Source organism: Bos indicus x Bos taurus, chromosome 5 (genome assembly GCF_003369695.1).
Source record: "Bos indicus x Bos taurus breed Angus x Brahman F1 hybrid chromosome 5, Bos_hybrid_MaternalHap_v2.0, whole genome shotgun sequence".
NCBI classification, from domain to species: Eukaryota; Metazoa; Chordata; class Mammalia; order Artiodactyla; family Bovidae; genus Bos; species Bos indicus x Bos taurus.
Genome location: NC_040080.1, coordinates 31,747,453 through 31,761,856, shown reverse-complemented (window position 1 = coordinate 31,761,856; position 14,404 = coordinate 31,747,453). Strand labels below are relative to the sequence as shown.

At 40.5% G+C, this 14,404-nt stretch overlaps 1 protein-coding gene across 1 annotated transcript; it reads left to right on the top strand.

The window, feature by feature from the left end:
• Positions 1-6,076: 6,076 nt before the first annotated feature.
• Positions 6,077-13,914, top strand: KCNJ8 (potassium voltage-gated channel subfamily J member 8). Its single transcript, XM_027541503.1, has 3 exons — positions 6,077-6,438; positions 7,228-7,668; positions 12,838-13,914. The coding sequence occupies exons 2-3, from the start codon at positions 7,295-7,297 to the stop codon at positions 13,736-13,738; spliced, it is 1,275 nt and encodes a 424-aa protein (XP_027397304.1). The 5' UTR covers positions 6,077-6,438; positions 7,228-7,294; the 3' UTR covers positions 13,739-13,914.
• Positions 13,915-14,404: the final 490 nt, after the last annotated feature.

Here is a 14,404-nt window from a genome sequence, read left to right as displayed (position 1 = left end):
ACTTCACTGATTTGTATTTAATAATCAAAGCAGCAGACAAATGGGGAAAGGATCAGCCTTTCTTGTTTGAAGTCACCCGACCAACTCTGTTTCTTAGGAGAATGAGAACTGCAGAAATCTTTTTATCTGCAAATAAAATGCACATAAAGTCTAAAAGGAATCTAACAGATGTTTACTTATAAGTAAATAGATATCCTTAAATTGTTTCCCGATTACTGTATAAATTTCTCTGGGATGTAACATGAGCAGATTCTTACTGGATTCCTAAAGTCAAAAAAATCATAAAATTTAAAGTTAGCTCTGTTCATTAGAGGTCTCCTCTAGGAGTAACGGACAAATCAGTCTTCACTCTTAAAAGAGCAATCAAGACATTATAGAACAGTTAAGAAAATTTTAAGTGGATGACAGCAAGAGTGATTAAATAAACAGACCAATAAAATAAGACTGAAGTAGTAAATATGTTCTTGAAAATTTGATTTCCCTCACAAATTTCTCAGAAGTAAATTTAAATGTTCATTACTTGGCCTATAATATGAGAAAAGGGGGATTATAGGGGGAAGAACTAGAATCAATTAATAATAGATATTGATGCAGCTACTTGTGTCCACAAAGATCTCTGGGGATACAGATATATCTCCATTAGGTTTAAAAGTTGTCAAGAGAAACATAGCCGGCAAATGCCAAGTTTAAACAAGTTTCATATGTAAACAAATCTAAGTACTGGGGACCTGGAGTAGTGAGGAGAGTTGCTGAGGAAGGAGGAGTTTGAAGGGAAGAGAAGGAAAAAATAAAGAAAGAAGGGAGAGATGATGAGTAATGAAATCTTCGCAGACAGATATGGCCCCAAACTTCAAGGAGGGCTTCCCAGGTGGCTCAATTGTAAAGAATAAGCCTGTCAATGCAGGAGACACAGGTTTGATTCCTGGGTTGGATAAACTCCCTAGAGAACGATATGGCAACCCACTCCAATATCCTTGCCTGGAGAATCCGATGGACAGAGGCGCCTGGTGGGCTACAGTTCATGGGGTTGAAAAACAGACTCAACTTAGTGACTGAACAATGACAACAATAAAGACTTCAAGGGGACCCTGCCAAGCTTCAGATTACCTAGATGGGCTATGAGAAATGGTTGTAAATACACAAAGAAGGAAAGATGAGAGTTAGAGTAAGTGTAAGACAGAAATACAGTGCTGCGAGCACTATTCCTTCTTTCCTTCATTTGACGAGTATTTGTTGAGTACCCCTTTCCAGGAGCTGGGAACAATTCCAGACACTGGGTCTGCGGTATTAACAACAAACTATGTGTCCTCATGCAGCTTCCATTCAGTGCAGAAAAATTAGAGGAAAAAAACATAAAGACTTGGTTTAAAAAATGTCAGGAAGGAAAGAGAAAAGAAAAAGAAAGCCTGTGATGCTTTTATAGTACACAATCTCCATCTGGATGGCTGCTATTTGTTTTTAGGCGTATTATTGCCAAAACTTTACTTATCGGTTTCTTAAAATTAACCTTTATTATGTGTGTTCTTAGTGCCCTTATTTTGAATTAATTTGAAGCACTGACTACTAAAAAGTACGGTACAGAGTTTATCGTTCCAAAACAAGTCAAAACTTGAAACTGCGTATTTGGAAGAATTACATCTCACTAGGAAAAAAAACTGAATTCTAAATATGATTATTATCACAAAAGACCAGAATTTCCATAACATTCCGCTATGGATTTGTGGCCAATCTTCTTGTAATTCTCCTCAAAAGTTCACCATTTCCCATTCAATTTCCCTATTTCTCTCTCATCGCAATGTCACAGTCCTCTGTGACTTTACCCTCCAATTGACGGAGGGTATTTTTCTGGAGCTTTCTTTTTGTATACATTTGTATATTGTCTATTGACATTGCTTATTAGCCCTAGACCTCACTCCTTCTCTAATTAACACTACAGTTTCCAGTGTCCCCTCCTGCCGATCACAGAATGTTGGAGCCTGAAAGGACTCTACCTAGAAACGCAAACTTCAAAGCCATCTTAGTCGTGACATTGTACAGGAGACAGGGATCAAGATCATCCCCATGGAAAAAAATGCAAAAAGGCAAACTGGCTGTCTGGAGAGGCCTTACAAATAGCTGTGAAAAGAAGAGAAGCGAAATGCAAAGGACAAAAGGAAAGATATAAACATCTGAATGCAGAGTTCCAAAGAATAGCAAGGAGAGATAAGAAAGCCTTCCTCAGAGATCAATGCAAAGAAATAGAGGAAAACAACAGAATGGGCAAGACTAGAGATCTCTTCAAGAAAATTAGAGATACCAAAGGAACATTTCATGCAAAGATAGGCTCGATAAAGGACAGAAATGGTATGGACCTAACAGAAGCAGAAGATATCAAGAAGAGGTGGCAAGAATACACAGAAGAACTGTACAAAAAAGATCTTCACGACCCACATAATCACGATGGTGTGATCACTGACCTAGAGACAGACATCCTGGAATGTGAAGTCAAGTGGGCCTTAGAAAGCATCACTACGAACAAAGCTAGTGGAGGTGATGGAATTCCACTTGAGCTATTTCAAATCCTAAAAGATGATTCTGTGAAAGTGCTGCACTCAATATGCCAGCAAATTTGGAAAACACAGCAGTGGCCACAGGACTGGAAAAGGTCAGTTTTCATTCCAATCCCAAAGAAAGGCAACGCCAAAGAATGCTCAAACTACCACATAATTGCACTCATCTCACACGCTAGTAAAGTAATGCTCAAAATTCTCCAAGCCAGGCTTCAGCAATATGTGAACCGTGAACTTCCTGATGTTCAAGCTGGTTTTAGAAAAGGAAGAGGAACCAGAGATCAAATTGCCAAAATCCGCTGGATCATGGAAAAAGCAAGAGAGTTCCAGAAAAACATCTATTTCTGCTTTATTGACTATGCCAAAGCCTTTGACTGTGTGGATCACAATAAATTGTGGGAAATTCTGAAAGAGATGGGAATACCAGACCCCTGATCTGCCTCTTGAGGAATCTGTATGCAGGTCAGGAAGCAACAGTTAGAACTGGACATGGAACAACAGACTGGTTCCAAATAGGAAAAGGAGTACATCAAGGCTGTATATTGTCACCCTGTTTATTTAACTTATATGCAGAGTACATCATGAGAAACGCTGGGCTGGAAGAAACACAAGCTGGAATCAAGATTGCCGGGAGAAATATCAATAACCTCAGATATGCAGATGACACCACCCTTATGGCAGAAAATGAAGAGGAATTAAAAAGCCTCTTGATGAAAGTAAAAGTGGAGAGTGAAAAAGCTGGCTTAAAGCTCAACATTCAGAAAACGAAGATCATGGCATCTGGTCCCATCACTTCATGGGAAATAGATGGGGAAACAGTGCAAACAGTGTCAGACTTTATTTTTTGGGGCTCCAAAATCACTGCAGATGGTGACTGCAGCCATGAAATTAAAAGACACTTACTCCTTGGAAGGAAAGTTATGACCAACCTAGATAGCATATTCAAAAGCAGAGACATTACTTTGCCAACAAAGGTCCGTCTAGTCAAGGCTATGGTTTTTCCTGTGGTCATGTATGGATGTGAGAGTTGGACTGTGAAGAAGGCTGAGCGCCAAAGAATTGATGCTTTTGAACTGTGGTGTTGGAGAAGACTCTTGAGAGTCCCTTGGACTGCAAGGAGATCCAACCAGTTCATTCTGAAGGAGATCAGCCCTGGGATTTCTTTGGAAGGAATGATGCTAAAGCTGAAACTCCAGTACTTTGGCCACCTCATGTGAAGAGTTGACTCATTGGAAAAGACTCTGATGCTGGGAGGGATTGGGGGCAGGAGGAGAAGGGGACGACAGAGGATGAGATGGCTGGATGTCATCACTGACTTAATGGACATGAGTCTGAGTGAACTCCGGGAGTTGGTGATGGACAGGGATGCCTGGCGTGCTGCGATTAAATGGGGTCGCAAAGAGTTGGACACGACTGAGCGACTGAACTGAACTGAAAGTAGGCACTTCTGGTGTTCTCTAATCAGCTTCCTTCCATGGCTTACCACTACCTCCTAAAGACTGTCCAGACTTCTTTTTTTGAGCATTTAAGGCTGTCTGGTTTTTTGGTTTTTGTGGGGCTTTTTTTTAGGTATCAACACGGTTTTCAACTTTATCTTTCCCATTCATTGACTCAAAAGTATTCTTTGAGCCCCTCTGATGTTTAAGCTGTGCTTGAAGGTTGAGTCACAGCCCTGCTCTCTAGCAGCCCTCAGTTTCATGGACTGCAGGGAAGAGTGGAGAGGGCATGGGACAAGGACAGGAATAACTCCTAAAGTGTTCAGAGTGGTGTGACAGAGGTTGTTCAGGGAGCACTGGACCCACACATCCAACCCCGCTCTTTTGCCTACCTTGCTGCATCAATGCTGATTACTTTATTACTAAAACATGCCTCACTCTTGTCAATGCTCCCTCACACTCTTCCTTCCTGAGAAAAGTGGAATGTCTTTTCTCAGTTTTGCTCCTAACCCAAATATATCTGGTCTTTCAAAGACTAGTGATCATGTCCTACTCTTTTCGACCCCATGGACTGTAGCTCACCAGGCTCCCTGTCCATTGGGATTCTCCAGGCAATAATACTGGAGTGGGTTGCCATGCCCTCCTCCAGGGTATCTTCCCAACCCAGGGATCAAACCAGTGTCTCCTGCACTGCTGGCAAATTCTCTACTGCTGAGTCACTGAGGAAGCCCCTCAGACTAGATCAGATGCCAAATAATCTATGCTGATTTCTTTCCTTAGTCTTCTAGTCTTAATATATCTTGATTAGTTCTATTTCCACTCACATTCTAATTATATCCTTACTAGTATTAGAGTTTATTATCAAACCCATGTCTCTTACTACAACTGTCTATCTCTTAAGAACAGCAACTGTGATTAGATATATATATATACCCCTTGCCCAAATAGGTATTTGATGAATGTTATCCCAGCTAAAATAACAGGGAATAAATTGTACACCAAACAATTGCAAAATGGAATAATGAGGGGATTAACTGTACAATTGGATCCCCACATTTGTAGTAAAACTACTACACAAATTACTGTAAAAATTCACAACAGTGGAGAACAGAGCTACCACTAATAGACTAGGATCCCCAGGCTTGAAGGGGTTAAGCAGGTCTATCCACTAGGAGGAAAAAACGATTCTTCATTTGCCTTCATTAAAGACTAATTTTAGGTCTCTTGGTAATTAAATGAACACATTGTTTATGCTCCATACTGCTTTCTGCTCTGAGTCTTGGAAAATACATGAAATTTCCAAGAATTAAAGTTTCCATTAACACAAGTGCCAAATCAGGAGGCCTGACCTGTGGGAGAAAGCACATTTGTCTTTGCTGGCTCCTTTTCAAAAAGCTATAGAAAGATATTTACTATATAACCTTTCTTGTGCACAGTTGCTCTAGTCTATCATCAGGACATCTACACAAGAGGGAGAAGCTGCAACATTTCAGAAAGCCACCAATTACTAAAGACGACGGTTTGAGTTCTAAAGTGTTGACAGCAGTCCCTGTTCAGGATAAAAATTTTTTTATTGGAAGAGACTTTGAGTGGGTTTTTTTTTCTTCTACTTTTTTTTTTTTTTTGGTCGCAGTTGTGTGTGTGTGTGTGTGTTATTCCCTGAGAACCAGCTTTGGCTGGTGAAGAAATATACAAAGTGGGTTTCAGAACATCTTCTACTTGGATCATCCCTACCAGACGGAAATTTAATGTAAATAATCACATGTGCACATAGCCCGGACGCCTCTGAAGAATATTTGCTGATCTCTATCTCTGGTTTTACTCGATCTGAAGTAGCATAGTTACCTACCCAGGTTTAAAAAAAAAAAAAAAAATCTCTTTACGTCAATGCACTCGAACTCTAAATTCTCTCCTCTGCGCTGGGAGCCTTTCAAATTCATGCTGGCGGCAGGGGGTCTCGGCTACTGGAGAAAGAGCCGGTTCTACAGGCCCCGCCCTTCCCCGCCGCCCCTCCCCCAGGCTGGTTCGCTAACTCTCCCGGACTCGCCTCCCCCCGCCACCCCCTCCCGCCCCCATCTCGGAATTTCGGCTGCCTCAGAGGGCTGGCGCGCGTCAAAGCCCGAACTGGGAGACTGATTTGTGGAGCATCACCCTCAGCTCCTCTCCCCGCAACCCCTCCTCCACCCCCGGCAGCAGCCCAGGGCCAGAGCCGAGCAGGGGGAGGGGGAAGAGCGACAACCATCCCCCTTCCTCCAGCCCGCCCCAGTGGGTGCAGATTCAATTGCACCTTTTATTACTTTAACTCTTCTCCCTAGGACACGCGGCCCCGGATCGGTCCCTTCAGCAGTCGCAGCTACCGTTCCTGCGCACGGAGATGGGACAGCAAGGGACCTGTCCGCGGCCGGCCGGCGAGTGCGAGGACTTGCGGCCGCCCAGCCAGCGGCCCGGAGTCTGTAAGTTTCAACACTCCTCCGGGGGAGGGGAGGGGAGGCTGAGTGCGTACCCGCAAAAGATTTAAAAGGTTGACAGCGTCGGAGGGATTTTCGGGGCACATTCTTTTAATGAACTCTTTACGCAGTGGGCAGGCTGTTATCCGGGTTTTTCCTGCAGCTTGTATGGTTGATCCCATTGTCATAAAGAAGTTCAAGTTATTACATTATGAGTTCAAATGGAAATTTTTTTTTAAAATGCAACTCATACTTCTTTCAAATGTAAAATACATCTTCGTAAAATTACATAGCACACTGCTTATTATTTTGCCGAGTTATTTATACTGTGCAGGAGTGTCTACGGCCTTTTCTTTGCCTACTTCTAAAAATAACAGAAAAAGAATTCCCTCTCTCTACTTTTAATATTGCTACATCATGTGAATAGTTTACTAAATAGATCGTGATACCAAGCTGGCCTCAGTTTTCCTCGCTGTCGCGGTGCGCTTGGGTTTTTGCAGTAATCTACAGACGCGGGTAATCTCAGAATTACCATTAAAGCTGCTGTTTACAGGAAGGCTCCTGATTTTAACTAAGGTTGTGCCCTTAAGTGTTCAAAACAATAAGGACTATTAAAACAGTTCTGGTTCAGACCAAGTAATTTTCCCGAGATCTAAGAACTCAAGCACTATAAGATCATACCTTTAGCTTTGGACTCCACCTGTAAGATATAGACACACCCCTCCATGCAAGTTCGGAAGAGTCGAGGAAGGGTGGTGGGGTGGGTAGTTCTTAATCTTGGTTTCCCTCCCGCAGGACGGGTCTCGAGGGAAGGAGAGGCAGGTCGCAGACAGGTGCCTAGGCTGGCTATGGTGACGGGACGATGTTGGCCAGGAAGAGCATCATCCCCGAGGAGTATGTGCTGGCGCGCATCGCGGCGGAGAACCTGCGCAAACCGCGCATCCGGGACCGCCTCCCCAAGGCCCGCTTCATCGCCAAGAGCGGGGCTTGCAACCTGGCGCACAAGAACATCCGGGAGCAAGGACGGTTTCTCCAGGACATCTTCACCACCTTGGTGGACCTGAAATGGCGCCACACCCTGGTCATCTTTACCATGTCGTTCCTCTGCAGCTGGCTGCTCTTCGCCATCATGTGGTGGCTGGTGGCCTTTGCCCACGGGGACATCTATGCTTACATGGAGAAAAGCGGGATGGAGAAAAGTGGCTTGGAGTCCACCGTGTGTGTGACTAACGTCAGGTAAGAAGGCGTCGGGCTGAGGCGGGGTGGAAGGCAGTACAGAAAAATAGATGAAATTGCCCTTTCTGTCTTCTCTTTGTTTTGTTGACAGTGAACTAAAGACTTTATTTTAGTATGTTCAGAAACAAAAAAATAAAAACATAACAAAACAAAAACCGAATCTGATGTATTAAAATTTTGGGGGGGGGGTGCAGCCTTGGATGAGGAGGCTTTGAAAATGTAGTTTCAATTCCTTGGGCTAGCCTTGAAAATATTATACTGGTTATTTAAAAAGGATTTCACTGAGTGCCTTCCTCAAAAAAAAAAAAAGCACACATTTAGTTGTCCATCTGAAAAGCTGCTGTCCATAGTTCCAGTATCCAAAAGGAAATATCTCTGATCAACAAAAAATGTTGTGCAAATGCTAGTAATGTTCCATGACTTCTCTTCCCATGACATTTTCAGAAATAATGAAAAAAATTAGGAAAACACTGGTGGAGAGGGGATCTAAATTTAAAAAATAAATCTACCAGAAATGAAATAAATATTAAGCCCTTCTTTATCAAGATGATCTTGAATAGCTGATTGCCTGCTTTAATTCCAAAATTAAAAGTTACGTTAACATTCGGAACTAGAAAAAAGCTGATCTTTGATAGAAATTGGTGCAAATGTTTGATGGAAGAGATTACGTAGAAGTGATTCAACATTGTGGTTTTCTCTAAAAGTTTTAGTAGGATAGGAAGGCAGTTCTTAGATTGCCCTGATTTTTTTTTCTTACATCATAAATATTTCAAAGATAAGTGAATTTGGTTTCAGTGATTCTCTTCTCATATTTTCACATGGCCTAAGAACATTTACTTGGGGGTGATTTGTCTCTTAATTTTTTTGTTTAAAGATGGAAAAAGATAACATCAATTGCAAAAATATTCTTCCTGCATAGAAATATTTGTAATAATACTAGCAATTTTTCCAGGACATTTTTTGAATAATATCCCAAATTCACAGAATTCATAAAACAAAGGAACTTGAACAGGCACCGTTCTGTCAGGAAACTGGAAAGAATAAAACCTTTGCTGATCCTGAAATGTGAAATTAGCATACCATTGCAAGAAGCAGAAACCCAGCCTGTACACTTGCCCATTCTTCCCTTCCCTGACTAGTTGCGATGCCAGGTTATCAAAATGGGCATGTAATATTTGTCACAGAGATCACATACCACAGATTTCAGCTCAAATTTTGAGGAGAGCCAAATTGAATTGATCCATTGCCTTTACCATCGAGTTAGATAATATTTTCTTGACTTAAACTTGTCACAAACTATTGTCTCAAAGAAAATACAGGGAAAGAAATGTACGTGATCATCAGTATACCAAATATAAAGGAAACAAGATACTATGTTTAACAGATATGTATAGGTCAGATATCATTATAATATTTCTCTTTAAGAAATTTATTGGCACTGCTATGGTGAATCATTTTCCTATCAAGGTACACTTTTAATAAACTTGAAGTAGACCCACATAAAATGAGATAAAAGAAACAGACATAATAAACCTTGAAAAATAAATGACAGATTTTATTCACAAGATGAAAATACTGGCTTTCCTTGTGGAAAAACTCATTAGGCAATTGATTAAAGGTATGTCATTACAAGGGAGATATTTTCAGTGATTTTGTAAAATAACTTGACAGAGTGCTCTGGTTATTAAAAGCTGTTTTACTGCTAGCTTTTATTGTTCAACAAGAGGTGTTTTGAGGTATGTTCATTCTTCTGATGGATTCCTGCTGGTGTGAACATTCAATTCACTGTGAGAAATAGTGTTGCAGATACAATGAAAGAAACTTGATTTTAGCAGTGTGACAATTTTAGCATTTTATTTATTCATTTTTAATTAGATGACTATCTAAACATTTTTAAACTTTTTATTGAAGTTGATTTAACTTTAACATTTTAAATTTTACTTCTTACCTAAAAAATATTATTGAACATCTTTTAATGTTAAAAATCTTACTGGTTTTATTTTAATATTGTGGTGCAATAAAAATTTTAATCATAACCAACTGTACATAATACTTTTTCACCAAAAAAAAGTAGAAACAGAAAAATTTCTATTTTTTCCCCAAAGGATATTTAAAACATGACTAATAATATGTCTAATTTGTTTGCATTTCCTTTCCTTTCATAAGTTCAGTGTCCCACCTTGTCATCAAAACTGAAAATAACTTATTATAATGAACATTTTCTAGTGTATCCAAATAATATTTAACATTTCTCCTTCTAGGATGGTTCACCTTCCCTTTCATGTAATGACTTTCTAACATTAGTCAGAAAGTAAACCAACGTATTTCTTCTTCTTATTCAACCTAACTCCCTCTGTAGCAGAACAAACCAGAAGCTAAACACTTCCATCTCTTGAGGTTGTTTAGCACAACAGGTGTTCATTAAAAGGCTGAGTCTTGCACCATATAATGTTTGGAAGCAAGTTCTTTCATAAATAAATAACATACACAAATCGCATATGAATAGTCTCTTAAGCCATTAAAATGAAACATCTGGGCATATCACTGCTCCCTGAAGCATGTATGTTTGTTTAGTTGCTAAGTCGTGTCTGACTCTTTTGTGACCCTCATGGACTACAGCCTGTCAGGCTCCCCTGTTCATGGGATTTCCCAGGCAAGAATACTGGAGTGGGTTGCTGTTTCCTACTTCAGGTTGTTATTTCCTACTTCCTGACCCAGGGATCGAACCTGCATCTCCTGCAATGGCAGACAGATTCTTTACCACCGAGCCACTGGGAAAGCCTGAAGTATGTATTAAGTGAAAGTGAAGTTGCTCAGTCGTGTCCTACTCTTTGCGACCCCATGGACTGTAGCTTACCAGGCTTCTCAGTCCATGGGGTTTTCCAGGCAAGAGTACTGGAGTGGGGTGCCTGCCTTCTCCAGGGGATCGAAGTATGTATACATTATCAGAAATCAGTGTTGTGTCCGTGCCCCTTCTCTGGGGTCTCTTCTTATTCTTTGCCATGGTTTTGGTTTATACAGTATATCTTGTTTGTAGCTAGTGCAAAAAGCAATCGTTGTCGTTTTCCATGAATCTTTTTAGCAACAGAAAGGATAAAAAAGGCACTTTTTCATTTAAAAGTTAAAGGAATCATCTGCGACATCAACTATGCTTCAATTAAATAAAAAATAAAAATCCCTGATTATGAGCCTAGTAGAAAAAAAAAATCATCTTATGTGTGCTTGCTTACCATTCATGGTGTCCCACCAAAATATAGTGTGTATATTCAGAACCCAAATATTTAAACATTTTGCTCACTCATTGTGTGTGGCATTAAGAAACAGCTAATGCTTTGACAGTTAACCTATCATCTATAAAATTAGAGAAGTTTGAAATTGGAGTGGAGGGCAGACATGACTAACACTGTTTCTATTAAGAAGCCACAGCAGTAAGGGTTATGTACTTAAGTGAATAAATTAAAGAGAAAAATGACCAAATGTGGTGCTTCTCAACTGGGGAGATAAATCAGAATTATCTGCAAGCTTTTCAAAAGCCTTGCGCAGGTCCACCCTAAACTACCAAATCAGTGTTTACACTGTGATCAGGAAGAGAAGCACAGTTTGAAAAATCTTCCCAAGAAAATCCTGACACATGTTGGCCCCTTCCTTGTGTCTCTTTCAGAAACTAGGCCAGAAATGAGAGGATTTGTGTCCTTATTAATTATGATCTTGACATAGTCACTTAATAATCTTTACCTCAAATCCTTCCTGTAAAAGCATCAGCATTCTCTAGATCACTTAGAGAACAAAATGAAACAATCAATAAGAAAACATGTTTGGTTCCAAATAGCACAGCATTCTTTTTTTATTTAAAAATACTAGTATTTTGAAGGACATGTTTTGTACCACTCTTTTGCACTGTGCTTTCTCTATATAAGGTACATAGTGTTCACTAATGAATATGATTTTAAAGGTTGTAAATAATAAAAAGTTCACTCAGCACTCAGTATGTTCCATATAACTTGAGTCACTTAAACACAGCTTGGCAATAAATAATAAACATTGGCTTGAAGGAGTTTAACAAAATAAACTATGCCTTTGTGAAAGTGAAGGGCTTCCCTGATAGCTCAGTTGGTAAAGAATCTGCCTGCAATGCAGGAGACCTGGGTTCAATTCCTGGGTCAGGAAGATCCCCTGGAGAAGGGATAGACTACCTACTCCAGTATGCTTGAGCTTCCCTTGTGGCTCAGCTGGTAAAGAATCCACCTGCAATGTGGGAGACCTGGGTTCGATTCCTGGGTTGAGAAGATCCCCTGGAGGAGGGAAAGGCTATGCTTTCTAGTATTCTGGCCTGGAGAATTCCATGGTCTGTATAGTCTATGGGGTTGCAAAGAGTCGGACACGACTGAGCCACTTGCACTTTCACTTTTCACTTGTGAAAGTGAAGTATTTCACAATGATACATGCAGATAAGAGAGAAAATGAACAAGTGCTTGTGTTTAGAATAGGGCATTTGATACATTAAGTTGGCTAGTGTTTCCAAAAGTATTTAATAGCCTTTGGACATGAACAGGTGAATGGATAAAGAAGATGTAGTATACACACACACACACACACACACACGCAGACATATACATATATAATGGAATATTACTCGGCCATAAAAAAGAATGAAATAATGCCATTTGCAGCAATGTGGATGAACCTAGAGATTCTCATACTAAGTAAGCCAGACAGAGAAAGACAAATATCATGATATAGCTTATATGTGGAATCTAAAAATATGATACAAATGAACTTCTTTACAAAACAGAACTAGTTTCACAGATGTAGAAAATCAGGTTATGGTTACCAAAGGCGAAAGGAGGGGAGAGGAATAAATTAGGAGTTTGGGATCAAAATATACATACTACTATATATAAAACAGATAACCAACAAGGACTTACTGTATAACATGAGGAACTATACTCAATATTATATAACCAATAATGGAAAAGAATCTGAAAAAGAACATATATAACTGAATCACTTTGCTGTATACCAGAAAGTAACACAAAATTGTTAATCAACAATACTTATGAAAAAAAATTAGCCTTTGAAAGAAGAACATGAAAAATTCAGCTTCATGTGTTATTTCATGATTCAAAAATCTGAACTGATGGCACTGTTTTCTGATCTCATTCCTTACAGGTCTTTTACCTCTGCTTTCCTCTTCTCCATTGAAGTTCAAGTGACAATTGGATTTGGAGGGAGAATGATGACTGAGGAATGCCCTCTGGCTATCACAGTCCTGATTCTACAGAACATTGTGGGTTTGATCATCAATGCAGTCATGTTGGGCTGCATTTTCATGAAAACAGCCCAGGCTCACCGAAGGGCAGAAACCTTGATTTTCAGCCGCCATGCGGTAATCGCCGTCCGAAATGGCAAACTGTGTTTCATGTTCCGCGTTGGGGACCTAAGGAAAAGCATGATCATCAGTGCCTCTGTGCGCATCCAAGTGGTCAAGAAAACCACGACCCCAGAAGGCGAGGTGGTACCTATTCACCAACTGGACATTCCTGTTGACAACCCACTTGAGAGTAATAACATTTTCCTGGTGGCCCCTCTGATCATCTGCCATGTGATTGACAAGCGCAGCCCCTTGTACGATATCTCGGCCACTGACCTGGCCAACCAAGACCTGGAGGTCATCGTGATTCTAGAAGGAGTGGTCGAAACTACTGGCATTACTACACAAGCTAGAACCTCCTACATTGCTGAGGAGATCCAGTGGGGCCATCGCTTCGTGTCCATCGTGACCGAGGAGGAAGGCGTGTACTCTGTGGATTACTCCAAATTCGGCAACACCGTGAAAGTAGCTGCTCCAAGGTGCAGTGCCCGAGAGCTGGACGAGAAGCCTTCCATCCTTATCCAGACCCTCCAGAAGAGTGAATTGTCCCACCAGAATTCTCTAAGGAAGCGCAATTCCATGAGAAGAAACAATTCCATGAGGAGGAACAATTCCATCCGCCGGAACAATTCTTCCCTCATGGTGCCCAAGGTGCAATTTATGACTCCAGAGGGAAATCAGAACACTTCCGAATCCTGACAGCAAGACAACCCCCAGAAAGTCTTTGATCCACTGTTGAAGAGTTTCTGCAGGGCATGGACATTGCACTGGAGCTGAAACACAATAGTTTGTCCTTGTTTATCTTATTACACTAAATGATACGCATATTCCAACAGCAGCACTTTCTGTGTCAATAAATGGTAACTCACAAGGTGGAGGGTTCCTGTCTTACACTTGCTTCACCCTTGCAATATCACCCTGTCACCCTAAGTGATAGGCTTAGGTTATGCAGAGGAAATGCTCTCATTTCTGTCCACTTGAAACACAGGAATTACACGAATAGTAATAGACCTTGAATATAAAAGTGGATCAAGAAATGATACTGCTTGAAATGCTTAATGGGTGACATCACAGATGTCTGTTTCTATGGTTCACCCTGGAAAAGGGATAGAATGGGCAAGAGGACCCCAAACTGTGTTTTTCCTATCTCCTTTTCCCTCTCTTTTTAAAACTGCACCAGGTAAAAAGCTTGAGGCAAAAACTGCTTGGTTCCTTTTTTATTTTTTTGTTTATTTTGCTGATTAATTTTTAAATATTGGATTGTATTTATTCCTCAAATTGTATATTATGAGGAGAAATAGTATTAGGAAAATTGCACTTAAATGTTAGGCAGGAACATCTGTGAAATTGGAAAACAACAACTGA

Coding starts and splice junctions, on each gene's coding strand:
- KCNJ8 (XM_027541503.1), top strand. CDS start 7,295: ATGTTGGCCAGGAAGAGCATCATCCCCGAGGAGTATGTGCTGGCGCGC. Junction 7,669..12,837: donor GTGTGTGTGACTAACGTCAG/GTAAGAAGGCGT, acceptor CATTCCTTACAG/GTCTTTTACCTCTGCTTTCC.